A 27,736-nucleotide genomic window follows, 5' to 3' on the forward strand; every position below is an offset into this window, starting at 1 on the left:
TTTCAAGTGTCTATCTCTGTAGTGTGCATGTGATTAAGTCTCACTTTCATGCAATGCTGTGAATATACACATGCTGACAGAGAAAGGCAGTTTACTGGTTGTGTTTTCGTGTGTGAGTGGATTAATACATTATGGTTGTGTGTTACAAATATGATTAATCAATAGAGTGTGTGTTTGTGCTTCAGTCTCTCGTGAGGTTTTCTCTTCTCTTTATGTCAATTTGACACTGACTGTGAGTACAGCCTCTGGTGGATACGTGTTTTTATTGTACTCTCAACTGACCACAGACTAATTGTTTGTCACTGCCACCCTTGCCTGCCTGTACAGCTTCATGTGTATGCAGCACTTGCATGACTGTTATCGTGATAAACCGCCGATCAACTGTCATCCATATGCACCCGGATGATTTTTTTAATGTGTGTGGAAGTAGAGTATTTGTGTACGTTTCTGTGTTTGAGTATAGCCACCAGTCTCTGATTGGGCTTGACTCTCAGACGGCACACACACTTGCTTGCACACACACAAAGTCACACCTGGGGCAGCTGCAAAGGCTGCAAGGCTTTTGCTGAATCATTTGAAGTGTTGTAATTTCTTCCTTTTTTTTCTGTCCTGGCCTTGTGGAGCAGAAGATCGCCCAGGAGAGGGAGAAGTTTGCAGATGAGGACAGCATATTTTTCACACTGGGAGAATGTGGCCTTATCTCCTTCTCCGACTACATCTTCCTCACCACTGTGCTGTCCAGTAAGTACATGGTTGAACTGCTCAGATATTCCTTTTAATACTGCATCCAAACAGCTCTTCTGTGTCATTTATGTTCTCTGTTGCTTTGGTGCTACGTCAGTTCAAAAGGCAGAACATGAAAAGGAAAGAAATGTTCTCTGTTTGATCATTTTTAGCCTGGGTTACAAGGCTGGCTGCCTGCACAGTATGATCTCCAATTCGGTCCAAGTTAATAATGTGTGTCTAAGCCTCGGAGCTGTTGTGTCTCACAAAATCTGTTCTAGCTAGCATTGGCGGAAACAGTCAATTTCACATTCATGCCTCATTCCTCAATGTGTCAGAGTTCATGGTAATGAAAAATAAACAGCCTCCTTCCTCCTAGTAAACTTGTATCCCCAGCGTGGCTCAACCATTTATTATAATCCATTCATAAGGATAAGTCTCCGAGGGACGTTTTCAAGGACAAGTCATTTTTAAGTAGACAGACAGGGCATGATGCCTCATGGTAGGCTCCATGAGGCACAGCCACAAAAATAGCTCAAAGGACACATTTTTTTCTGCCCAACTGAGACAAGATTAATCTTTAACATTTCCCTTGATTTGTTGTTAAAGCAGTAGTTGGTTATTTTGTTATACAATAGTAAAAAAGTAACAAATACAGGTGATATTATGTAGTGTGTAAATAGACAAAGAATTTGCCACAAACAGGCAGCCTTATGTAAAAACCATAGATTTTAGCAGCAATGGGAATGACAGGGTTTTTAATTAAATGCATTATGTGATAGGCATAATGTGCAACGACTTCATTGTTAACTCTATAGAAGGCAATATGTATTCACCAAACGTACAAGAGGAAGTAAAGGTCAATATGTTCACAATAATTATAGAAGATAAAAAAAGACAAAGTTAAAAGACTGTGTGATTGGGTTATGTGTTCTACATAAAACTCTGGTTTGATGTAATGTTTGTCCTGTCCAGTTCCTATAGAAGTTTTTTTCCTGATATTATCACTCTGTGGGTGATAACACTGTGAACAGATTTGATAAAACACACAAGGAAATATCAGGAATGCAAATGGAAGAGTCCCGATCAGATTATATACAGCTCTACTGATGTTCTGTAGAGGGTGGGGCTTATTCTGTAGATTGTGTAGTCTGATGGCTATTGGTTTAAAAAAAAAAAAAGCATATTGATATAAGATGAAAGCTGAAGATGATGGACAGTTGATGTGCAAATGACCGGGTCAGAATGGAACTCTTTAGGCTGGAGCCTGGGTGGATCCAGAGGGGACACATTGGGTTCCTATCGTGTTGTATTGATTTCTGAATGAGTTTTGTTGTGTCCTGTGGTGTCTAGCTCCCCAGAGGAACTTTGAGATTGCCTTCAAGATGTTTGATCTGAACGGAGATGGAGAGGTGGACCTGGAGGAGTTTGACCAGGTAAGACTGCCATCAGCAGCACATCTTGTATACAGCAGTCACACACACACACACACACACACACACACACACACACACACACACACACACACACACACACACACACACACACACACACACACACACACACACACACACACACACACACACACACACACACACACACACACACACACACACACACACACACACACACACACACACACACACACACACACACACACACACACACACACACACACACACACACACACACACACACACACACACACACACACACACACACACACACACACACACACACACACACACACACACACACACACACACACACACACAACCACACACACAATATCAACATGTTAAAGGTGACACAAGATTGAAACCATAGATAGTATATAAAATGGATGTAGCATCCGGGCTGAACTCAGTTATTCCAACTGCATCCAATCGTCCTGGCTTATGCGCGTTGCCATCTTGTCAGATTTTTACCCCGCCTCATTTCCTTTTACCGAAAAAGGGCATTGCCGTGACGTCGGGGGGTAGGGGGGGAGATATGCCCGTCTAGCTGACATATACTGTACCTCCGAGGCGAAGAAAGGGCCAACGGGCGGCTAGCTGTCACTCAAGAGACCGCGCTCCTAATTATTCATACATTTTAACCTCCAATAGAATAAAAACTAGCCTGCTAGAAAAAAAATCACCCCCCTCAGTGTTGTTATGGAGATATGACCTAAACATACAGACTAGAATGTTTTTTTGGACCAGACCTTAAATAGGTTTAAAGCTGAGGTATGTGATTTCTGATTGGTCAAAGTTAACACATGAGCTGTACACTTTGACCAATCGGAGCGAGGCTCCGATTCTCTGTTCTTATAGGCTGTTGGGACTGTCCATTCACTTTGGCACAACTTTGTTGGTGTAGCGCGTGTCAGGGAGGGACCAAAGAGGTCAAGTGGTGCGGTTGAGGTATTTGGATTTGGATATGGATCTATCCCAACTGCCATTTTCTCCCCAAATCCTCCAACCCCAGCTTTATAATGCTGTGAAAACGGCATATTTAACATGGGAGTCAATGAGAAATTGCTCTGTTTTGAAACCTGCCCTTAGTGGCCACTATGTGAACTGCAATTTGTCACTTCCGCATTGGATGCTGGTAGAACTCGCTGTGGTTGCGGCTTGGTTGATACAGGCAGCCCACATGTTTGGACTGTGTTTTCATATCTACAGTAGCTTGTGAGTGAATAACATTAACCACTATCACACACTGGCATGCAATAAAGGGTAGGTCCTTTACTTACTAGTAAAGAGAAATTCTGTTCTCTGATAGGTCACCAATGTCGCTGATAGAGTTTATGATATAAAATGTTACATGTCAAGTATTATTAGATTTGAGTTTTGTCCATATTTTAAAGTCATACCTTATTATGAAGGACAATGAATGAAAGTTGTTCGTTGTTTGAAAGGTGCTCCAAGGAACTTTCAGTTTGTGTTCATCCTTGCACCCCCTTTGGACAAAAAGGTTAGTGTTTTTATTATGCCAGCTGTAGTTCCTGGGTGAGCATACCCATGACAAATGCATTAAGAAAAAACAATATAAAAAAAGCATTCTTTGCACTGATGGTCTCGTTTGCTGTTACATGTTATTTATGATAATCGGAGGAAAATTAGACTGTACCAGAAATATTTAAAATTTCCTCTCTGCACTTTTTAAGTGAACAGCTATTTAACAACCAGATGAATTGCTCTTAAACCTATTCCACACCCTTTGTGTTACGTCTTTAGGTCCAGAGCATCATTCGTTCCCAGACCAGCATGGGCATGAGGCACCGTGACCGCTCCACCACGGGAAACACCCTGAAGACGGCCGGCTGCAGCTCGGCTCTCACCACATACTTCTTTGGAGCAGACCTGAAGGGAAAACTCACCATCGCCATCTTCCTGGAGTTCCAGAGGAAACTGCAGCATGATGTGCTCAAACTAGAGGTAAATGCAAGAGAAACCTGATTGAGGTAGAGTAAGAGAATATTATAGAATGTTATACTGAGGAATATCCATCCTCGTGCACTGAACTGTAGTCCCCCAGTATACCAAAGAAATAAACCCAAAAATGTTCAAGAAGGGCTGAATTGGGAATAAGCAATGAGGCAGTGACAGGTGAGGGTTTTGCGCAACACAAAGGAGAAAAAAAGACAGGATTTCAAGTGTGCTGTGTGAACTGTCTGATATCACTGGTCAGTGTCACTCTCAAAGTTTCAAAAACCATCGTCTGTCTCCTCACAGTGACAGTGTTGTTGAGCATATGGTTATTCCAATCTATTGAATCAGCGTGGGCAGTGGTGCCTAATGCATACACTGGAGCGTTATGTGCGCCCGCAATCTGAAAAGGCAGAGAGTGGAAACGTTGGCTGTCAGGTCACAGTGCTATGTAAGGGAAATAGTATACCACCGCAGATAGATACAGTCCACGCTAACTTGTAATCCATTCCAGTTCTCAAAGTCTTACTCGCACATACTTACTGTCATTTCTCTTTTTAATTTGCTGAGGCTGCAGCTCAACCCAGGCCCATATTTCACCATATGTAGCAGATTTTGCTGGTTTTCTTTTGAGTGCTTTACTCCTTAGCTCACTTATTTTCTCTTATAAAACCCTGTTAACAAATTCCCCAACACAGGGATGTACGTCTTTCTTTATCGAGCCTGTAGGTCCCTGCACAATAACAGAAATGTCAGAAGAACCAGCACTGTTCCTGAAACAGCAATAATCATTATTTGTATAATAATAATAATCATGTATCAAAAGGACCATGTGCAAACCAACTGACAATGTAGTGATGACCCCACGGAGAGTCATTACAAATCAGCTAGTTCAAGTTTAATCTGGACTTAAACTCACAAACAGTAGATCCTCCATGGCCGCAATGGAAATGACCAGGTCACCCCTGAAATCTTCACTCCGGGCTTATTATGGCTTAGTCATGAGCTGCAATTCGCGGGTGTGGGGAAATTAACATTTTGAGAGGTCGGCACGCACAGCGAGAAAGGAAGGGGAGGCAGTGCGAACAGCCTCATACATAAATTGACTGGATTGACCTGACACAGCAGAGGCCCACTGCTGTCACGCTCGGGTGGAACATTGTTTTAAAAAAAAATGCACATGCAGATTTAATGTCACCAATGCCTACTCCAAGCATGATTCAATTTGATGTCTGACACCAGTATTTACTGTTTCCCATCTCTATCAATTTGTTTTGTCCCTCTACATAGCATTCAATCTTCATTATGTTTTCTCCCCACCAGTTTGAGAGGAACGATCCTGTGGGTGGCAGAATCACCGAGCGACAGTTTGGTGGTATGCTGCTGGCCTACAGCGGCGTCCAGTCCCGCAAACTTAAGCAGATGCAGAAGGGCTTGAAGAAGATGTTCAAGGATGCACAGGTACATAAAGACTGTGTGGTCTTATTTAAAGCTTTCATGTAACTCTTGAGATAAGTGATTGGTACTGTGTGGTTATACAGTGCCCTCCAAAAGTATTGGAACATTGAGGCCAATTCCTTTATTGTTGCTGTAGACTGGAAACAGTTGGGTTTGACACAAAAATATGAATATGAGACAATAGATCAACATTTCAGCTTTCATCAGCTGGAAATAGACTTGGCAAGTTTAAAACCTTCCATTTCTTGCCCCTGATGAACTCCTTTGTTGTTTTTGCGGGTTTTTTGGGACATGCACTGGGACATCGTGAGAGATGTGTGAGGGAGACATAATTAACATTATCTGGATGAGAGATAATATATAATATATAATATAATAATATATATCACTAGGAGAAGACTGCACATTGGGAGCCACCTGACTGACACTTAACTCTCCACCTCCTTTCTGCTTGTGGGGACCAAAGACAGAGCGGCCTGTGCTCAGCAGAAGGGCTTAGTCAGATAACCATCTCCCTTTCAGCTTCTTAATGAGACCTTTCTCTGTCGGTGTCTCTACAGTCTCACACTGTCAAGATTCTTTCAAGTTTGGTCCTCTTTGTTTGCTATTCTATCAATTAAAAGCTCTCATTCGCCTAGACACTCTTTGACCAAACACCACCACATTGCTATAAGCAAGCAAAATGGCTCCACTGGCACCAACCAAAAGTATTCAATATTCAAGATGCTCCAAGTCAACTTCAGTTTATGCCTTGTCATGAGAATGTGTTTAGCCACGGTGCTGCTGCAATAGTTCTGTGTCTCTAAGGAATTTGACTGCTGTCAGCTTTTTTTTCTCTTGTCTTTCACTGTTTACCCTCTCCTCTTTCTATCATACGATCCGTCTCTCAGCACTGACATAACCCCTAGTGCAAATGAGAAAAAGTGTTATTTATGGGCGAAAAAAAAACAGCTGCTCACTTTTCTTTGCAAATGAGCTCATCAGTCGCGTGGCATCTGTGTGACTGTGTACATGTGTGTCTTGGAGCATCTGTTCCCCTTTCAGTGGCTCTCTGTTCATCCATGTGTGTCCACTGCTTCTGCTTACTTCCCCTTGTCATTTTGTGTCACACTGCTAAGCGGCTCCCGAAATGGAACGGTGCAGTTAGTTGCCTCTCTTGTCATGACAGTATGTGGCCAATTTTTCGCAGCATTTCAGTTGCTTTCCCGGTTCTTGCAAAACTGCAGGAATGATTTGTTCCTGAATTGTCACATGGTTTTTCATCCCAACTCTGTTTTTTTTTTAAACTATATATATTTCCTGTTTTTTGTAGGGCATCACATTTGAAGAGGTGGAGAATTTCTTTACCTTCCTGAAGAACGTGAACGATGTGGACACAGCCCTGAGTTTCTACCACATGGCTGGAGCCTCTATAGATAAAGGTATACTCCAACATTTGCCCTTTTCCTCTGACATTCTCTCTCTCTCATCCTAATGACTCCGCTTTTGACTCAACTGGTGTCACACTCATCCTCGCTTTCTCAGCGCTGTTAACACTTAGCCAGCCAGTTCTGCTTCCCACATCTCATTTTGCTTGGCTTTGCTCCTGATCCTTGCTCAGCCACTTGTCATCATGTGTCCTTCCATCCATCCCTTTTATCTTACCATTCTTCCTCCAGGCCTACAGCAGAGTGCATGCTTAAATCCAAGAACCACAAACACACACACACACGACAGACCACTACTGACACATGCCAGCTTCATCAGTGGGGGAGGGAGCGGAAAGTCGGACCAATTATACAATGGTGGCTCTTACTCTCCAAACAGGTGTATTTTATGTGAAAGCTGATGGTTTTAAAGGTCACCTATTGTGCAAAATGCACTTTCCCATGGATTTTCAACATTAATATGGGTGTGTCTAGAGACTCCCAACCTATATGAAAAGACAACTGCTCTCTTTTTCTCAACCTTTCTAAATACCTGTGTTCAAATACCCCATCCAGATTCCTCTCCCCTTATGAAGTCAGAATGGGAGAAGACACGCCCACCTCATTACCAACCTAACGTAGCAGTACCTCCACCTGTGATAAGCACAACCCTAGATACCCCTGAATATAACTGTCAGTCCGCCATATTGAGCTGTCGGGTGGTGCCTGTGCTCTCACTTGGGGACCTGCCCAATCACAGCAGACTTGGCTTTTTGGAAGGCAACGCTTAGCTGCAACGGAGCCTTTCAGACAGAAGGTGAAAAGAGGAGATTCAGTAATGGCGCTGTGAGAAAAATAACATTTTGTTTGGCCACTACACCATAAAAACGGTTTCTAATAGAAACCCATATTTGCTATTTTGAACCTGCAAATGAGCATAAAATGTGACCTCTAACCAACTCTTTCAAAGTTCCCTAAAGGCAAGACATTAAGAAACGGTAATCACTAAGATATCCTTTTAAATAAAAGCAGCCGGTTCTGCCACTAAAAATCAATAATACTATATAGTGGGGTAATTTGTGGATGTAAATGTTCTGAATGGTTACTCTAGAAAACAATGATGTATATTAAATGGGGCATCATTTGATGATGTTACAAATTATTACTTTAAATGTCATAATTTCATGACAGATTTGACCATGCACTGTCATCCTCCCAGAATAGGATTCGACAATGTGCATTCAAGAAGACCAATAACTGAGGGTCGTATGAGTACTTAAATTAGATTGATTTCCTTTGTCTTCCATAACGCATTCATTTTGACTGAAGTCCTTCATCTGTCAGATCCAAACAATGAAAAGTCGATTAGGTGTGGGCGCAGGCGACAGACTAGCAGCTTTGATAATAAGGCAAATGTTTGATGAGTCAATGTTTTATCGATTGCAGTGATTCAGCCGTTCGATTGGCCCCATATTGTTTCTGTCAGCACATCTGTTACATCTTAATCACTGATGAAACAGCTGCTGCCTTAAAGTGCAGTGCGGACCCTTAGGTGCCCATCTGCAGCTTGTAGTTGCACAGTAACTAGCTGTGTGTGTGTGTGTTTTTATGATTGCGTTATGGGATGGTATTGCATATATCAGGCTGCTGTGGGTTCATGGAAAGCCGCCTGCCAGGCATGCATCTGCAAATTGGACTCTTTCTTTTGACATATCTGTTCGACTTTTCCCTTCCTGACATCTCACTCTCAGATCCAATGATTTCACACCCGTGTAGCTCTTATGTGGGCGTGCTATCTAGCACTGCACAGTGTCTTTCTAAAAGGTAGAAAAGAAGGGCCAATAATGAGATTTTTGGTGGAGTGATTCAGCTGTTTTCTTTTTGGTAGTTGAGATTTTTTTCAGACATTTCTTTTCATCCCAGCACTCCTCTGCCCCATAATGTATCCACTATTGTGCCCTTTTGAAGTCTGATAATCATTCTGGGTCAGACTGTGGAGGCTTTTCTTCATTTTATTATCTGTTTGTTTTTTTCTGAAACGACCCTGAGGCTTTTTTTCTCCCTCCTCGGTCTCTGATCTCCATTTCCTTCTCTTCCTCTGCAGACCTTCTTCCATCTTTTTCTCATTTATCTCAGCCCTTCTCATTCTGCGTTGAATGTCCTGACACTGTCGTCTCCCCCGCCTTTCTCTTTCTTCGTGTCTATCAGATAGTCTCCCTGGTGAACGGCTGCCCTGCCTGCTATCGATCGCAAGCAGTTAGGCTTCGTACACAATGTCCTGCACATGGACCGTTTATGGTTTTGCCTTGTGTGGGAATCGTGCCTTTTGAATAACCTTTTCCATTTTGTAACTCTCTCCCTCTTTTGTCTGTGCTTCCCTCCCTCTGTCTCTCAAGTTACCATGAAGCAAGTGGCCCGCACCGTGGCCAAAGTGGAGCTGTCGGATCACGTGTGTGATGTGGTGTTCGCGCTGTTCGACTGTGACGGTAAGTACTCAGCCCGGTCCATCATCGCTGCTCTCTGCAAATATTTATGGAAAGCAAATAATGCCTCTGCTGACAGGTGGAAAAACAGCAATAAATGGAACTCATCTCCTGCTCTAACTTACTCTCCCTCTATTATTTCACCGTCTCTCTCCTGTCCATCACCGCTCTCTCTTTCTCTCTCTCGCTCTCTCTCTCTCCTCCTGTCTGTCTTCCTCAGGAAACGGAGAGCTTAGTAACAAAGAGTTCATAGCCATTATGAAGCAGCGGCTGATGCGTGGGCTGGAGAAACCCAAGGACATGGGCTTCACTCGGCTGGTGCGCGCCATGTGGAAGTGCGCCCAGGATACCGCCTGGGACTTTGCCACACCAAAGACCGCAACATAGAGACCGGAGTGGAGGTGTGACAGGGAGGGAAAGACCATGTGTGATTGAAGCAGCAACACAGCCGTCCTTCTTCAACAGACATTTAACAAAATGAACTCATTAGGACCGCAGACCTGAGAGTCACTATCAATCATTAACGCATGTCGCTGTAGTTCAAGCTTTCAAAATAGTGACTGAAGCATGGTGACACAGCGCAGTGTGTCCTGAAAGGTTTCTCTGGCCTGCCTATCCAATGCATCATGGGTTTGTGTTTTATAATAATATGCAAACAAGGTTTGTACGTTTATTTTTGCCATATATTGTAAAGGAGTGCAGGTAACTGTGCGACCCCTTGTCCAACGCTAAAGACCGCACTTTAATAGCATTACTGTTGTACTGCTAAAGGCGACACAATAAGTGGAATCAATATGATTTAACCTTCAGCTGTATAAATGCAGCAGCATGTCTGTTCTATAATGACAACACAGCCTTAGTTATTTCTTTGGTGCGACGGAGAGCCTATGTCTGTAATCTTGTTAGCATCTCTTCACTCAGTCTGCTAGCTCCAGCTGCGGCTTTACTCCTTTCATTTGTACCATAACAGATCAATTATGCTTGTGTTAGCTCTACAAAGAACTGTTCAAAGTGTGTGTTTTCTTTTAATTATTATTGCTCATTGAAAAAAACTTTATATAAGATGGATGTGAAAAGAAATGCTCTATTAAATATGTTTTTAATAATGTATGACTGAATAAGCTTCCCTTATGAACAACAGTTTTCTTTTGAGTTGGATTCTTGTCTTGTCATCTTGCCATGTTCTCCCTTTCACTCTGGCTCTGACAAAAGCACGGCGGGGGATTAGTGAGACTAATCTAAGAGGCACCAAGGAAGTCATTTGTTGTGTGTAATGAAATTGGGTGTAAGATTGTTTTGCCAAGTGCACGGCTGATTGTGTGCAGTGGCTTTGAGGGTGTGCCAGACAAAGATGGAAATGTGTGTGAGCAGTCAGCAGTTCTGTCTAATTAAAATTAACAGGATGGGCAGTCCTCGGCCTCTGCTGCCCATTAAAAGATTGTCCTGCAACCCCCTACGTACACACACTGGGCTGCATCGGCCTGGCTTGCTCTCTGGCACGCATTGCGACTGACAGACGGAAGTTGTACTCAGGAGTGATTGCTAGGCAGGAGATTGGGTCGAAGGGCCTCTCATCAGTATTCCACAACTCGTGTTCTTCTGGAGTTTAAGTCTGGCATTAAAACCTCATGGAGGCTAGGATGTTTTGCATCAGAACATTCGCTTCCTTTCCTCACTGTCGTCTCCAATTTACAGCACACTAGAAAATCTACTTTTCAGGAGCTAAGAAACAACAGCCATGATTTCTCTATCAGAAGAAAGCTATTTAAATACTGCTATGGAGTTTTAAGTTTAATCGGTTGGTCAACTTTCTATTGATTTACTGATTAATCATTTAATCCATGCAGTGTCAGATTTTTTTTTAAATTATGCAGTGCATATTGCTTGTGTCCAAGCAACAGTCCAAAGCCCAAATAAAGATAATTGGTTTTGGTTACCTTATTGCATTGTTCTGTGAAATATAAAGGGAGCTGACCAAATAATGTTAAAATGGTATACGTGTACTAAGCTAAGGCTTCAGCCTACACCTTTCTGTCCCATTTTGTCCATTCTCTATCATTTGTTTTCAATGCTAGGAAAGCATTAACTTAATGTCTACTTATTATTTATCGAAGATTTGACACAATTTGTCGTCTATTAGTTGTAAAACGACTTAAATAAACTAAAGAAATCCGGCTATAGTGTTATAAAACAAAACAAGCAGCACATCTTCGCATTCATAAATGCTGATTAATATCCTCTCAGTTTACTAATTGATTAATCGCCCAATTTTTCGACTCCTTTTGATTTAAATTTCTGTATGCTCATGTGGCTCGTCATGGCTTCATGGTTTCCAACATGGAGCCTCTCCACAACAGTACCAGTAATAAAACATGCATTCCACTAACAGCTCTAAAGTGGCTGCCCCCCCCTTCTCCAAAAATCAACCATGTATAAAATTTGCCTGCCTGGTGAGCTGTGACGCAAGGCTCAACGGTTAACAGTTGTCAGACCCGTGGAAATAAAAGGGGGCTGTACTGTATGTGGAGTGACTGCAGACCTCCCTGCTAAGTCAACAGCTGTTAATGTGTAGGCACGTTTCCTCAGTGCCCTGATACATGGACTGAATAGGCTTTGCTGTTTCGTAAAGTGTGCATATGATTTAAGCTTTTCCTTCACACTAAACGCAGCGTGTGCATGCTTCATAAGGCCGTATTGTATCTGCAATCTGTCATGGGCACAAATATTATATTGCCTCTGCAGATCCGTCCAACTGCAATATTACAAATACACAATAAATAAACACTGAACGCAACAGGCTGACTTTCTACCAGGCCCTGTGTAAAGGGAGTTACAGGAATTGGAAGAAAAAAGCAATCTTAATTTTCTCTGTGAAGAAGCAGCAGAATGTATTTAGAACATTGAAACAAAACTATTTATCTTTGCTTCGTAAGAGCGGGGAGTGACGGGATCCTCTAGAATAATCTTTGATTTGCCTCTGCAGTGTTGTCAAATGTTGAGACATTCAAATTCAATAACCCTGAGAAAAATGAATCGGAGACTAGAGAAGACTTGAGACCTGAAAAGAGAGGTAGGTGTAATGTAAAGGGGTGTTTTGTTTTGGTAAATAATAAAACTTAATGTGAGGTAGGTTTTGAAAAGTATCCCGATTTGGAGTATGGTGATGTGGCCAGAAACAATAACTCGGCACTTCCTGCATTTTGACTGTATTTCTGAAAGCATATACATTACCAATTCGACGTCATCCGACAACTATTACTTCAAAGCAAAGCTAATGACTAGGCATAAACCGTTTTAAAAAAGCCGGTAAAAACCATGATCTTTATCTGTTGTTAGGTCTTTATTTAACAGTGAAAGAATTCATGATACAAAATAACAGGAGTTATACAAACGTTCAAACAGTAAATTCTAATTATTGAAACAAACATGGCTCTACATTGTATTGGTGAATAAGACAATCCATACCACTGATGAACAGATAGGGGTTTGACAGGCGCCTCTTAACATTACAAGAAACAAGTTTGAAAGAAAAATGGCTTAAGAGTAGCATGGAAAAAGCACTTGAGGTCCTAAAGGTTGAGATGGAATAAAAAGTAATAAATACAGTCTAAAACTCAGTTCTACTCTCTAAAGCTTTGTGTAATGTAATGTTAAGAGAAAACAACCAAGCACACGCCTGCTCCACGTTTAAAACGTGGCCAAATAAAAATTGACAAACAACCAAAGAAACATTAGGAATCCGTGATCCATAAAAAAATAAATGATTATCAGCCTTTTCTTAAACTGAACTCGATGGGATGAATGTACTTCATGCAAAGGTTAATGAAAAACATATGTTGCACAGAAATGACATTTGTGATTAAAGGCCTACTTCACCGGTTTGAATATGAAGGTGAATTGAATTCTGAGATCCTATGTAGTATAAATGTGCAAAAAAAATTAAAATCGGTTCATCCTAGCCTGAGAAAAGGCAGAAAGAGTGTTTTTTTTAACCCTATATTTCTCCTTCTCGTGACATCACAGAAAGAGAAATATAGGGTTAAAAAAAACTTACTTGTAAATATTACTGTGATGTCACAGTAAAAGACATCACAGTAATATTTACAAAGTAAGTTTTTTTTTTTTAACCCTATATTTCTCTTTCTGTGATGTCACGAGAAGGCCTTTTCTCAGGCTAGGATGAACCGATTTCAATTTTTTTCGCACATTTATACTACATAGGATCTCAGAATTCAATACACCTTCATATTCAAACCGGTGAAGTAGGCCTTTAAGAAAAAAGTAAAGGTTCACAAAAGCTAGCAAAAGAAGAAGAGGAACCAACACAGAAATTTGCTTTACCATTAACAGGTGGCATGGAGCCACCTAGTGGCTATAGAAGGTAATGTCACATTGATGTCAACCTTTATCAGTACACTCCAATCACAGTTAGGAACATCTCTCTCCTGCTGCCACAGCTGCACTAACTGTTCAGCTTCAGAGCAGAGATCAAACTAACAGTCTCCATAACAAACAAAGGGTATCTAAAGAGATGCTCGGCACCACAGGTCACATTCCTCTGTCAGTGTGCTGCTCTGGGTTGATGAGAATAACGGAGAGGAAGGAGCCCATGAATAGTCCTGATCACACAGGTAACAGTTCAGGTGAAAGGGTCCTCAATCACTGTCAAACTTGATAGAGTTGATTCCAGTGGAGATGGCTCCGCCGCGGTAGCTTCCCCTCTTCTTCTTTGTCTTTTCGTGGCGGAATGACTTGCCTTTTGTGAACCTCAGGACGTCGTTAGCTTTCTGGCCCCAGTCCCCATTGGCGCCGTACTAGAACAGCGAAGACAAATATAAAAACATGTTTTTTAAATACTAAATTATTGGATTTCAGCAATACAAGTGTGCAGTGCTGCTGTAAGAACGCTCGCCACAGCTGCTGAACTCACCTTGGCATCGAAGGAGTTGTCATTAAGCCGGGGATCCACTTGTACTTCTTCCTCTCTTATTCTACGGAACGGTACATTGGCAGACTGAGAAACAATTAATGTCAATCAAGCAATGACTCATGCATGTGTGAATAGTAACAAAAGAGAATCTCTGGCCAGTCTTACCTTCTTATTGGCTTTAGGAAACGTCTGTGGTGTGGTTGTTGCCTTTTTGTTTTGTGGTGTTTTGACTTCTTCATCCTCATCATCTTCATCTTCTGATGATTCTTCCTTCTTCTTGCTCTTTCCATTGGTACCTGCATGAATCAGATTGTAACCGTTCTAGTAATGTCTGTTTGAGGGGATTATGCTATACATTATTAAAAGGCTGCTTTATGCTCAGTGTGGGAGACTTACCGTTTGCTATGGGGGTGCTGGGTGCTGTTGCTGCCTTGCGTGGAGCTTCCTCCTCTTCTGATGAACTGTCTGAGCTGCTGCTCTCTTTGGCTTTAGCTGCCGGGGTTGTCTTGGCCGCTGCAGCAGGAGTAGCAGGCTTTGCCGTACTGGCCTCTTCTTCCTCTTCAGAGCTGCTGTCGCTGGACGAGGCCTCTGCAGGCTTTGCTGGGGCCTTGGCGGCTGGCGTGGCAGCCTTGGGTGTTGCTGCCTTACCGTTGGTGACTGCAGGTTTAGCGGGGGTGGCCTTAGCCTCCGTCTCATCGTCAGAGGAGTCTGAGCTGCTCTCCTCTGCTTTCTTAGCTGGAGTTGCAGCTGCAGGCTTGGGTGTTGCTGCCTTAGGTGTCACTGCTGCCTTTTTAGGTTCCTCCTCCTCCTCCTCGCTGGAGCTGTCCTCACTGGACTCTGCAGCAGCCTTGGTGACAGCAGGGGCAGCTTTCTTGGCCGCGGCTGCTGGAGCGGCTTTCTTGACGGCAGGTTTGGCAGCCTCGTCTTCAGAGCTGTCAGAGTCAGAGCTGCTCTCAGCAGGCTTTGCTGCAGGAGTAGCAGGCTTGGTAGCTGGGGTCGCTGCTTTAGCCTTGACTGGCTCTTCCTCTTCAGAAGAGGAGTCAGAGCTGCTCTCTGCAGCAGCAGCAGCAGGCTTTGCTGCAGGAGCAGCAGGCTTTGCTGCAGGAGTAGCAGGCTTTGAGGCTGGTTTAGCTGCTGCAGGTTTAGCCTTGACTGGCTCTTCCTCAGAAGAGTCTGAGCTGCTCTCGGCTGCAGCAGGCTTTGCTGCAGGAGTAGCAGGCTTGGCTGCAGGAGTAGCAGGCTTTGCTGCAGGAGTAGCAGGCTTAGATGCAGGCTTTGAGGCTGGGGTCGCTGGTTTGGCCTTGGCTGGCTCTTCATCTTCAGAAGAGTCAGAGTCTGAGCTGCTCTCTGCAGCAGCAGGCTTTGCTGCAGGAGTAGCAGGCTTAGCTGCAGGCTTTGAGGCTGGGGTCGCTGGTTTGGCCGCAGGCTTGGCTTTCACTGCTTCTTCCTCCTCATCAGAGGAATCTTCTGATGAGCTGCTCTCTGCTGGCTTGGCTGGAGGTTTAGTCACAGCAGCAGCTGGTGTGGATGGGGCTGAAGTCTTAGCGGCAGGTTTAGCTGGAGCTTCATCTTCAGAGCTGCTATCTGAATTTGGGATGAACAACAAATATTTAAAATAAAAAATACGGCTAGACACATGAATGTACACCGGGTTGCCAGTTTCTTTCATACACCTGGCTAAAAATAATGCAATGTAATGAAAAAGTCCTGCAATAAATCATAGCTTCATTAAGGTTGTTAATGAAGGTTATCAACACTAGGGCCCTATGATTTCCGCGATAACGAAAACGCGGACGGAATCACGGAATCGGGCAATAAAAACGGAATCTGCTTGTTAACACGGAATGTCACGGAATTCGCCATTATTTTGGTGAAATTCAATTTCCAAGGCAAAGGGAAACAACACGGTTGAAATTAAAGCAGAACTAGGGAGGAATTTTGGTTTGGCGACATCTAAAAGACCAAACTACTGCTGTGAAAAGTAGAGCCTGGCTGCAGGATCGCTAATGTAACACACAGCGCCAAACCCCTTTCACAAATCTGTCTATTCAATGTTTACTTATGAATGTATCCATGGACGTAACTCTGACATGTACATAACTTAATTTATTGTTAATAATATGGTCTGTTTATAAATTCGGCATATGATTAAAGCATCTAAAAGCACGTAATCATGTTAAACCTTTACTGTTTTGAAGTTATTAATGCCACTCGCTCACGCAGATACACAGCACAGGAGGTCTTATATTCAGCCATTGCTAAAGGGAGTGTTGTATTATGGAACGGCCGCTGTGGTACGAAATTCCAGTCTCAACAATGTTTCCTACACACAATTATAACTCTAGCGTCTACAGCCCGTTGTTTTCATGTAGTGTAACTTGTGTAATGCGTTACATTATTCAGCTGTTGCCGTGATGTCGGCTAACGCTGATGCTAATGATAACTAGCTCTCCGTCGCACAATAGACTGTAGGTTGGTGTTGCAGCCCGCTGTTGGGTGAAGCGCTGTCCCACAGGTAAAAGCCATGGTCTTATAAAGCCTGTCCAATATTCACTCTAGTCCAGCTTCTTGCAAGGTTAATAAGGACTTTATTATTTATGTAAAAATAATATTTAATGTTTCACTTGAAGCACAAAATAAATGGCTTTATTTTCTGTTATAGCCTATACCCAACAAATTTGTTTTTTCGCTTTTTTTAAGCACTAAAAACAGTGCAATGTTGTGATGTATTTTAAATTTAGCCTTATATCTGATTAAATTGTTAGAATAATATTTGTTCGCAATAATTAGACACTCGTTCTGATGACGAAATGAGTGTTAATTGTAAAAAAACGGAAATCATGAGATTAAAACGGAAAAAACGGAATTTGTGGAAAAATAAAACGGAATTTGGAAAAAAATAAAACGGATTTCATAGGGCCCTACAACACCCACTGCCACTTCATATTGCAATATATTTGAACTGCACCAACAGCTTGTCCAAAATGACCACTGGATCAATACCGTTTGAACAGTTTCTACCAAAACAGTATAACTGTCATGAAGGGAGGATTTATTGCAGGACCGTTGCATTAGTTTTAGCTTCATAATAAGCTGGCTACAGAGTTTAAAGGAATACTTCCCCCATACAGAACCGGCGTGTGTGATGTCACATGGGAAAATGTAGGGTTAGAAAGCCTTTTCTCAGGCTAGGATGAACCGATTTCTAAAATGTTTGCACATTTATACTACATAGGATCTCAGAGTTCAATACAACTTCATATTTCCAACGGTGAAGTAGATTTTTAAATAAGCACAGGTATGAATGTAGAATGCTAGCCTTGGTCTCTCCACAAACTAGTAGAATATATATAACATATATAATATATATATATGAATGAAAGAAAATTCAAGGTAATATAATAAATGGATCACTCTTACAGAAAGGCTACATCTGGTGTCTCTTACCTGAGCTGGAGGACTCAGCTTTCTTAGCTGGGGTAGTCTTGGCCGGTGCAGGTTTAGGTGCGGGCTTCTTTGCCGTCTCCTCTTCCTCCTCTGAACTGGAATCCTCTGAGGACGAGGCTGCTTTAGCTGGAGTGGCTTTAGCTGCAGCAGGTTTAGCTGGAGCCTTAGCGGGAGTCACCTTGGCTGCAGGTTTCTTTGGCTCTTCCTCCTCCTCTGAACTTGAGTCTGAGTCAGACTCTTCCTTCTTAGCAGGAGCAGCCTTGGCGGGGGCAGGTTTCACTGGGGTGGCTTTGGCAGGGGTTGCTTTGGCAGCGGGTTTCTTTGCCTCCTCTTCTTCTGAGCTTGAATCTAGAAAGACATGGGGTGTTAAAAAAAACATTAGCCACATACTGTATGAACCTGGCTGAGGCCCTGGATCTCACAGTAGGAAATGATTGGTAGTCTGGTTATTACCTGAGCTCTCAGAGCTGGACTCCTGCTTCTTTGCAGCTGGTTTGACCACAGCAGGCTTGGCAGGAGGGGTCTTTACCGGCGCAGGTTTAGCTGTTAGGAAAACAAAGCTGTTAGAAATACAGTTAAAAAAACCTGGTCACCTTAAGCTGAGAAAGGTGGGCATCTCTTACCAGCTGCTTTCTTCTCTTCTTCCTCATCACTGCTGTCATCACTGCTGTCTGAAGAGTCGGCGGCCTTGGCCTTGCTGGCTGCTGGAGCAGCTGGAGCTTTCTGGACTGAAGCGGGAGGTGGGACTGCGCTGTAAGCTCCTATCAAGACAAAGGGAAATCGATCAAAATACCCCAGGGCCTCAGTACACGTATACAACATTTGAATCACTTGGGACAACGTCATCAGCTCTCAGATAGGACACAGTTGGTTAACCCCAACAGCATTGGGACAATGAGGAACAGTTTGACACAAATACAGAACAGTGACAGCGACATCAAGTGATATGATGCACACACCCGCAGGTTGTCCGTGTGCGACGTGTTCATATATGTTCAAAAATAGACCGGGTAGTTTGCGCGACGGCCTGCAGGAGGCATGACACAAGGTGCAGAAACCTGTTTGAGTTTATTAAAGATGGCAGAAGAGGCAACAGACGCCTGCAACCAAGAATGTTTTTGTTTTAATTCATTCTTAATTAGCTAGGGATGTGAACGTTAAAAAAAAAATTTGTTAACGGTTACACGACGGCACTTTATTTGTGTTGGGTGTCGTCGTTGCCACCCATGTGTGTGGAGTGCTGACACAAACACACACACACACACACAGCAGACTAGCTCTTATCTCCAAATAGTTTGTTTCATTTGTGATGTGAAAGGACTGAATGAAAACATTGATATCATTTTCAAAACTTTATAAAAAAAGCATTTCTCACTGCACACAGCTTTTGTAACCACACAATGTGAGATTATTGTCTAGTGTGTGGGAGCCACACATTGGTTATAATTTTTAAAACACACACACACACACACCTGCTTTGGGTTTTTTGCTGGGTGGAGCCTCGTCTTCAGATGAAGAGTCTTCACTGCTGGATTTAGCAGCAGCTGCAGGCGCTGGCTTTACTGGGGCGGGTTTGACTGGAGCCTATCAGGACATGGACATTTAGCAGTTACTCTGCTGCATACATTTACCTACAACAATCAATATTTCATTGCACTTGCTGTACATTATTTTAACCTTTGGAACAAAGAATTAGTGCATATTTGAGATGGCCATATTCTTTAGCATACCTTGGCCGGCTCATCCTCTTCTGAGGAGCTATCTTCACTGCTGCTGCTCTCCTGCTTCTTCTGAGCTGCGCCTTTAGCAGGAGCAGCTGGTTTGGAAGCTGCGACTGCACCAGCCTTAGCTTCTATTATTCAGAGGTAAAACAGATCAATGTTAATTGCCTTTTAGTTCACGTTTAAATAGAGTTGCATTGCACAGTATTAATGACCTCTGGCTGTAAACGTACTTGGTGCGGGGGCTTTGGCGGGCTGCTCGTCCTCAGAGTCAGACTCTTCACTGCTGGAGCTGCTGTCCTTCTTCCTTGCACTGCCTGTAGCGGGAGGCGCAGGTGGCTTTACAGGAACCTACAAGCAGAAACAACATTTCAATAATGGCATAAACCCACAATCATTTGAACCAATGACTCGATGTGGGAAGGAACTTTCATTTGGACGTTTCCTCCTACCTTTGCAGGAGCCTTTGCGGGTGCCTTCTTCTCCTCCTCAGAGTCACTGGAGTCCTCACTGCTGCTGGATGCAGCTTTAGCAGCTGCTGCTGCTGCTGCTTTAGCCGGAACAACTTTGGCTGCTAAAGACAACAGAAATGTAATCAGGTAATGTTTTGCCAGGTTTATACTGGCACAATTCAACTAGTTCTATGTGTCAATTATATCTGATCCTACCTGCAGGCGCTGCCTTAGTTGGTTTTGTGGTAGCTGCTTCATCCTCGCTGCTTGATTCTTCGCTGCTGGAACTCTCTGCGCTGGGTTTTGCTTTCTTGGCTGATGGACCGTTGGTAACTTCAGCAGTGTTGGAAGGCGCTTTTCTTTTCTTTGCTTCGGGAGACCTGAGAAGACCCATAGTGTTATTAAGAGGGAGAATCCTACCCTAAAACTGAGGGTGTCAATATGTTGAAATAAAAACAGCTTCTGTCCATTCTCAAACTGAACAGAAGGGACAGAGTGTATTGATGTCAACTAGAGACACATTCTGGGGCAGCCCTACAATATCAAGACCAGCAGTTGTGATTCAAAATATTAAATTATTTTGAAAATTGACTGGCATCATAACAAATTTACTGGTGTTAGCCAAATGAAGAATTGTTAGACTGTTGTCCTTGGCCAGCTGTTTAGTGAACAGTGTGAACTATTAAAGTAACTTGTAATTGGATATTTTCAGTTGCATGACAGTAAGCCTGGCAAACTGTACTTAATGTACAGCTACTATACTGTAAATACAAAGGATAAAAATTAGAATGTTTAAATACATTCAAAATATAGCTCTATATAAAAAAGGACATGATGTACAATATGCAGGAACCTAAAGAAATTGAAACTGTAACCGATTCAAGCATATATCTACTGCTAAAGGCGACTGTTTTTATTGTATTTGTTGTGTTTTTTTCCAAAAGATTTTAGCTTTACAGTTGTTGTAAGAGGACAACGTCACTACATGTTGTCAGACTGCAATCGACATGGGGCAAAGAAACGACCCACACAACTTGCTTGGACATCATTTAAAAAAAATAAAACCCAAAAACAAAACAACTCACTTCACCCAGAAGTTGTAAATGCCGGTAAGGCTCTCTTCACTTTGATCCAGTGGAGTCTGCAGAAAAACCATAGATAGAAACAAACTAAGCAAAATGTCGTGAACTTAGTAGCAGCTTAAAAGTTAGAACAATGTAACAATTACAAGTTACAAAAACCCTGTGATGCAAACAACAGTATTATTCCCATGTATGATATTAGCTCGAACAACGTTCATCAAGGATGGACGAGTGGTCAGCCTAAATGCAGCCTATGCGTGTTCCTCATGGTCTCCCCACGTGCTAACTTTCCCCTCTGACGTGCGGTGTCTGTACGTAGCCATATATTTTCTCCTCGTCTTGTCTACACGTCAAAGCACCTGGAGACTAGCAGACGTAAAGACAGCAGGTTTTACAAATGGCAGAGTGAGCTGCTTACCACGTTCGTCTGTTTGAGAAACTGCTGAGCCGCCTTGGTGAACTTATTCTCCACCAGAAACGAGTACACGCATTTGTAGAGATCACTCGGCTTGGAGCCCTGTTCCGCCATCTTTACCACGCTCCTTCGGAAGGAAAGGAAGAGAACATGTGGGCATGTGCGCAGGCGCTCAATGACGACGTCAACAACGTCAACAAATGTCTTCTTCACCTTAGATTAAAGGTATTCACTTGACAATATTCAGATTGACTTCTCAAAGAAAAAACAAACTGCATCTACTGTACTTAGAGCGACTATGTGTCCCTGTTGTTATGCAAGTTACAGCTTTAAATGATAGGAAAAAAAACCTGGGTCTAAATTTAACCAACATGTTTCAAATTTAAGTTCATAGTTCAATACAACATTGTAGCAAATAGATAAGCCTTCTTTATTAATCCAGTGCTCCATAATATATACTATTTCTCTTATTTTTCATATTAAATCAGACAAACGCCGTGGTTAATACTGGCGCGTGCTTTATACGTCATCACCAACCAAGGACGTTTCCTGTCGTTTACGATCTCTTTCACGGGTGGACGCACTAGGCTGCGGGTGCTCTGACGGAGAGGACGAGTCGCGGAGCGAGAGTGACGTGTCCTTAGGAAATCTTACCGGTGTTGTATGGTGAAACCTTTGCAAAGTGACCAAAGAACTAGTGTCATAGATCATCCTGGTATAAAGGGATGTTGGAAAGGCGTAGGTGGGATTCGTGAAGAACTTAAAAGGATGAAGAAAACCAGTGAATTGAAGAAAGTGGCGGCGGATAGGCATATCACATATGTTGTGAATGGACCGGAGTGGGGAGATACGGATATAGGAGAGTCTGATAGCGATAACATGGAGACAGCCCAAGTTAACGTAATTAAGAAGGTTAAAAGAGGAGAGGATTCTGCTGGGACTAGCTCAAAAAAAGTGAAGAGTGCTGGAGGCCAGGAGAGAGAAATGGAGGAGAGACCCCGGGGAGGGAGGCCTATGCCGGTGGAGTTTAAAGTTATATTAGGCTCGTTCGACCTAACTTTCAGCTCGTCTGGAAAGTAGACGAGAGTAGCCGAGTGCAGTCGGGGGAGTGACGAAAATGCCTGACTGAAGCCGGACAGCTCCGAGTCGGAAGTAGCGTCCTTGTTGCGGATGCAGTTCGTTTTCTAGTTTTATTTTGAAGGCCTATTAGAAACATATTCGCAGGAGAGTCACACATGCTACAACCGATTAGAAGCAGAACACAACACAAAGACGAGTAAACACTTTAAAAGCGAGGGGCATTTTCAAAACAAGAAACGAGATATAAGCTAATATCCCCATTCCCCACACATCTTTATCTTTCTTGTTACTTTACTAGAACACCTACTTTTAAGTGATAAAGAATAATTTACAAGAATAATTTACAAATCCAAATAAAGGAGGTTTAGTATTTCTCCCTTCACATAACGAATATGATCGGCCTAAATAAAGAAGGTCTAAGAAAAGATCCCTTATTATTATTGTAGAGATGGATATGATGAACTGTATTATGATGTGTAACAAACAAACTACTTGTTGTAGTTTTGGTCTGGCTTTGCGACACTACATGTAAAATACAATTCCCAGACCATTTAGATCACTTGAAATAAGCCTATGATTTAATCTTAATGGTATAAAAATCACTTCACCAAGATCTTATGTGACTCAAGTTTGTGTTCACTTTTAAATATATCTATACAGGAGAGTTACACATCCAAATTATTTCTATGTCAAGGGTTCAGAGGTTTAACTCTGATTAAGTACATTTCTGCTTAAATGCATATTGTGGCGGCCTAATGATTAAACATAAATTAAAATCAAAAAGAATGGATCGTAATTTAATTTTGAGCGGTGATGTCAGACTTTTGCCTAACCAATTGGGGAAACGCATCAAAGGCACGAGGTTTAAACTCCCAATTAGCGCTCAGCTCCGCCTGTCAGCAAGACGTTTCCCATCAGACATTTCGCTCCCGCAGCCCGTGGGGAGCAACTGCAGCGACTTGCTCCAGTGTCTGTGTCCGTCTTGATACCGCGGGACTTCAAAGTCTCAAGCAGCCGAGCCGCAGCCAGCCACGGGTGCAAGTGGGACAAAAAGTCTAACCATAATGCAGTGCGCTCAGCAAGACGAGCGTCATAATTGCGCAGGTCTTAGCAAGACGGCGACAGGTCGAACGAGCCTATTGAGGTTTAGAGAGGAAGGAGGAGTTGCCTCAATGAGTCCAGTAAAACTCACAACCAGGCCCCCAGGACTGTGCCTTCTCCGAGCAACCAGCATGGACATGTGGCCAACCCATTAGTATTGCATGGTGAGGGGTGGAGCTTATTTTCATACGGCCCGTAGGCAGATTTCCCTGTCCACACAGTACAAGCGGCGAACAAGATTGTGTCTCTGCAAAATTTTTCTGGATATCAATCATAGGCTCATACTTATCTTTAGACCATATACTATTAAAACTGAAGTTTTCTCATTTCAAAACGCCACCTCAAGCGTTTTATTAGCCCAACGGCTTTTAACGGCTTTCAGTTTGTTTTCGCCAGGCTAGATGCTACAGAACGAGAATGATTCTACTCCCGCCTCCAGTCCACTACGCTTGCCGCCCTCTTTCTTGATAGGTCCATAATGCAGCTACGTCGATGCTACGTCATGCTTTGGGCCGTATGGAATTTCCGGATTATACTTCCTTGTTGCTTCTCTGCGCCTATGAGCAGCTTTCATAGGAATGAATGGGCGCCATGTTTCAATACGGTGTCCATTTCTTTATATGTCCATGCTCACAACCATATTAAAAAACCAGATTGGAGACATACATATTGCAAAAGTTTTAAGGGATGGAAACTTAATGATAATATGTAAAACTGAGGAACAATTACTACGAGCTGGTAGGGTGAAAGAGATAGGTAAGGTTAAAGTAGTGGATTCAAGCCGTGTTGAAGGAGGGAGTAAGTGGAGTAAAGGAGTGATTTGGGGGGTGCCAGTGGGAGTCTCTATGGAAGAAATCAAGTCAAATCTTAGAGGAGGAACTTTGAAAGCGGCCCGTCGAATCCTGATTACTCGAGACGGGGAGAGGAAAGACAGTGAGGGTGTCGTGCTAGATTTTGAAGAAGAAACTCTACCAAAGAATGTAACTTTAGGTTATGTGAGCTACAATATTAGAGAGTACGTCCCAAAGCCAATGAGGTGCTACAAATGTCAAAAATTTGGCCACATAGCCACAGCATGTAAAGGGCATACCTGCAAACTCGTCGCTTTTCGGCGAAAATCGCCGTTTAGAATGAAAATATATGACCCACGTGAATCGTATAGATCCGAAGAGTTTTTGTTTTTGGGAGGGGGGGGGGGGGTAGCGGCAGCTGCCAGAGAAGTCAGCCAGCGCTTCCCAGACTGGACTGTGTGGGCGAGTTACCGTAGTGTGAGACAAGGGAATATCGTTATCTTGGCAATAAAACATCTTTGGTAGACGTCATGAGTATTGTCCAATCAGCGTTAAGATCGGGCAAAGCATCATTGCTGCCGCTGTGTGTTCAGACTTTAGAATTGGCTAAAAGTCTCAATCAAAGCCCTTTTGATAATAAAAAATTAGAGGCTTTGATTAAACACTGTCAATGCTTCAGAGGTTAATGTAACAGCCTACTGAAACAGAAACTATACGGAGGGACGCAGCTCACTGTAGCCTACAGTCCCTTTATTTAGTCGCGCTGTCAGTTTGCCGACATGGCTCTCTGTTGGACTCGAGACATAGAAAAAGATCGCGGAAGCCGTTCCCGTAGACAAAGTTAACGGGCAGGATATCCCCGACTGATTTCATCCATCAAACCACAGAGTTTTTTTCTGAGCGGCGTCTCACTCGCTCACTGGGTCTCCCGGGTCCCGGTGATTTTCACCGTCACAGCGATGGACTCGCTGCTTTGCTGGGGCGGAGACTTTGTGTGAAGGTGATTTAACATCACGGTCGTAGACGAATGTTATAACTTTATGCTGCATAGTTTGCACTGCACTGTTGACCCACACAGGACTCTTAAGTGAAGCTGACAGTTTAATGAGCGCACATTGCAGTTGTAGTTTGCGTGTTTGATATTAACATCATATTATTATATCATACAAAAAAATGAATACAATGTTTTGATCTAGATAGCCTAGTTAATAGCCCAATAATTTAATCAGTTCATCTGGGAGGTAATCCAAGTTTAACTGATCACGTCACGTTCACGTCCAGTGTGTATTGAGTTTATTTAAAAACATTTGGAAATGGGGCTCAGATGCCCATGCACTGTATAACCTTTTTCAGCCTCGTCTGTGGAAAAAAAGATAGCTGGACAACAGAGTTCTTCTGCTTCATTCCTCTCACTGCATTTAAATGTATTCATTATATTACAGAGAAATATGTCCCATAAAAGAAAAAGAGCACCAAGCCCAACCCAGAGGACCCTGCATAATATTTTATTTTAAATGAACATTTTAATGGAAAATCCAAGGAGCTTCTAATTCATCCGACCCAGTGTCTCCAAATTATTTGTTCACACAAAATTCCTCAGATTTAGCCTCTTAATTTCCCTCTCAAAGTGCACCAGATTCATGCATTTCACTTTAAAAAGTTTAAAAAAAATCTCCCGGGGGGGCATACTCCCGGACCCCCCTAGGAGGGTCAGGATCTCAGCTGGCTATTATTTTCACCCAGCTGGACATTGGAGGCAATAGTGGAGAACTCTGGTTGTGTGAATGATATTTAACAATAGCCAATCGTTTGGACAGCGAAAAACACCCGACCCCCCTAGAAGGGACGGGTGTTTGTCACCTTTTTCACCTCCTATGAGTTTGCAGGTCTGAAAGGGAGGAGGAGGTGTGCTAATTGTGGGGGGGATCATGAATATGACCAGTGTAAACAGGAGCAGCCAAAATGTTGTAGCTGTGGGGGAAATCATAGTGTAGCATTTGGTGGATGTGAAGTTATGAAGAGAGAGATGGAGATACAACAAATTAGAGTTAAAAATAAAATCACATACGCAGAAGCAGTGAAGGTGGTGAGGCAGAGAGAAGGAATGGCTGAGAGAAGCAGTACAGAACACCAGGAGAGAAGCAGGGAAGGTAATCAGGATAGGGCTGCAAATGAAACAGGGCAAGGAAAGGAGGGGAGGGTGGTTGTTGACTTAAAAAAGCTAGTTACGTTCATATCAGGGGTAGTCAATGCTACAATGGAGGTAAAATCCAAGACAGAGAGGATACAAATCATTGTCAAAGCAGCAGTTCAGCACCTAGATATTACTGGGTTAACATGGGAGGAGGTGAGGAATGATCTCAGCGGGCAAGCAAGTCAGGAACAAGCAGGGTGTGGATAGGAATAGTAAATGGTCTTCTTGCTGCAATGGAATGCTCGAAGTTTGCTGGCTAATGGACAAGAATTTAAAAAGTATCTGGAGGAGTTACCAAGTAAACCAGATGTAATTTGTGTACAGGAAACGTGGTTAAGGCCGCAATTAGATTTCAGAATAGTGGGATATGCATCGGTTAGGTGTGATAGGAGGAATGGAGTAGGGGGAGGGTGTGCCACATTTATTAGAGAAGGGGTTTCATTTAGAGAGGTAGGGGTGGGAAATGAGCAAGAATATGTAGCTGTAGAAATATGGACAGGTGAGGGGGAGGTTGGTATAATTAATTATTATAATCCTTGTAAAGCTTTGGAGGTGGGTAGGTTAAGTCAAATAGCAGGTATGGATGGCAATAGGGTGATGGTGTGTGGGGATTTTAATGCACATAGTACGTTATGGGGAGGAATAAGAACAGATGGTAATGGGGAGATAATTGAAGAATTGCTAGAGGGAAAGAATATGATTTGTTTAAATGATGGTAGAGGGACTAGATTAGATGTGCACACAGGTAACACTTCAGTATTAGATTTAACTATTGTGTCTAGGAGTTTAGCAGGAATATGTGAATGGGATGTGGTAGAGGATACTACAATAGGTAGTGATCATTTTCCGATATTATGTAAAGTATTATTGCAAAGAGGTAAGAATCAAGGTGAAGTATTGGGTAAATGGGTATTTAATAGTGCTAAGTGGGATATGTTCAAATATATATGTGAAAAAGAAAGTAACAAAATAGATTTAAGCAAAGGTATTGAAGAGATAGATAGGAACCTCAGGTTAACAATATTAAAAGCTGCTGGCCA

The 27,736-nt window shown here is 42.7% G+C and overlaps 2 protein-coding genes across 5 annotated transcripts in view; one reads left to right on the plus strand and one right to left on the minus strand.

Moving 5' to 3' along the window:
- Nucleotides 1–10,591, plus strand: part of micu1 (mitochondrial calcium uptake 1) — a 31,835-nt gene extending 21,244 nt beyond the window's left edge. For both annotated transcript variants that reach the window (XM_080036878.1, XM_080036879.1), the window contains 7 exons: nt 627–741; nt 2,077–2,159; nt 3,945–4,145; nt 5,460–5,597; nt 6,907–7,015; nt 9,397–9,486; nt 9,704–10,591. In XM_080036878.1, the coding sequence (XP_079893004.1) occupies nt 627–741; nt 2,077–2,159; nt 3,945–4,145; nt 5,460–5,597; nt 6,907–7,015; nt 9,397–9,486; nt 9,704–9,870 (903 nt within the window). In that variant the 3' untranslated portion in view covers nt 9,871–10,591. The remainder of the gene's footprint in view (nt 1–626; nt 742–2,076; nt 2,160–3,944; nt 4,146–5,459; nt 5,598–6,906; nt 7,016–9,396; nt 9,487–9,703) is intronic.
- A 3,025-nt stretch (nt 10,592–13,616) lies between these two features.
- On the minus strand, nt 13,617–21,653 carry nolc1 (nucleolar and coiled-body phosphoprotein 1). 3 transcript variants are annotated; one of them, XM_080036679.1, is made up of 14 exons: nt 21,534–21,653; nt 21,119–21,174; nt 20,250–20,413; nt 20,034–20,152; nt 19,815–19,932; nt 19,591–19,712; nt 19,333–19,444; nt 18,484–18,621; nt 18,314–18,403; nt 17,861–18,208; nt 14,810–15,997; nt 14,579–14,709; nt 14,414–14,497; nt 13,617–14,297 (listed from the first exon to the last, which is right to left on the minus strand). In XM_080036679.1, the coding sequence occupies exons 1-14, from the start codon at nt 21,642–21,644 to the stop codon at nt 14,139–14,141; spliced, it is 2,940 nt and encodes a 979-aa protein (XP_079892805.1). In that variant the 5' UTR covers nt 21,645–21,653; the 3' UTR covers nt 13,617–14,138. The 3 variants fall into 3 exon arrangements, with proteins under 3 accessions (XP_079892805.1, XP_079892804.1, XP_079892806.1); XM_080036678.1 differs by having other exon boundaries at nt 20,034–20,155; XM_080036680.1 differs by having other exon boundaries at nt 14,161–14,297; nt 14,414–14,474; nt 20,034–20,155.
- Between the last annotated feature and the right edge of the window lie 6,083 nt (nt 21,654–27,736).

Source organism: Ammodytes marinus, assembly GCF_949987685.1.
Source record: "Ammodytes marinus genome assembly, chromosome: 11".
In the NCBI taxonomy this organism is placed as follows: domain Eukaryota; kingdom Metazoa; phylum Chordata; class Actinopteri; order Uranoscopiformes; family Ammodytidae; genus Ammodytes; species Ammodytes marinus.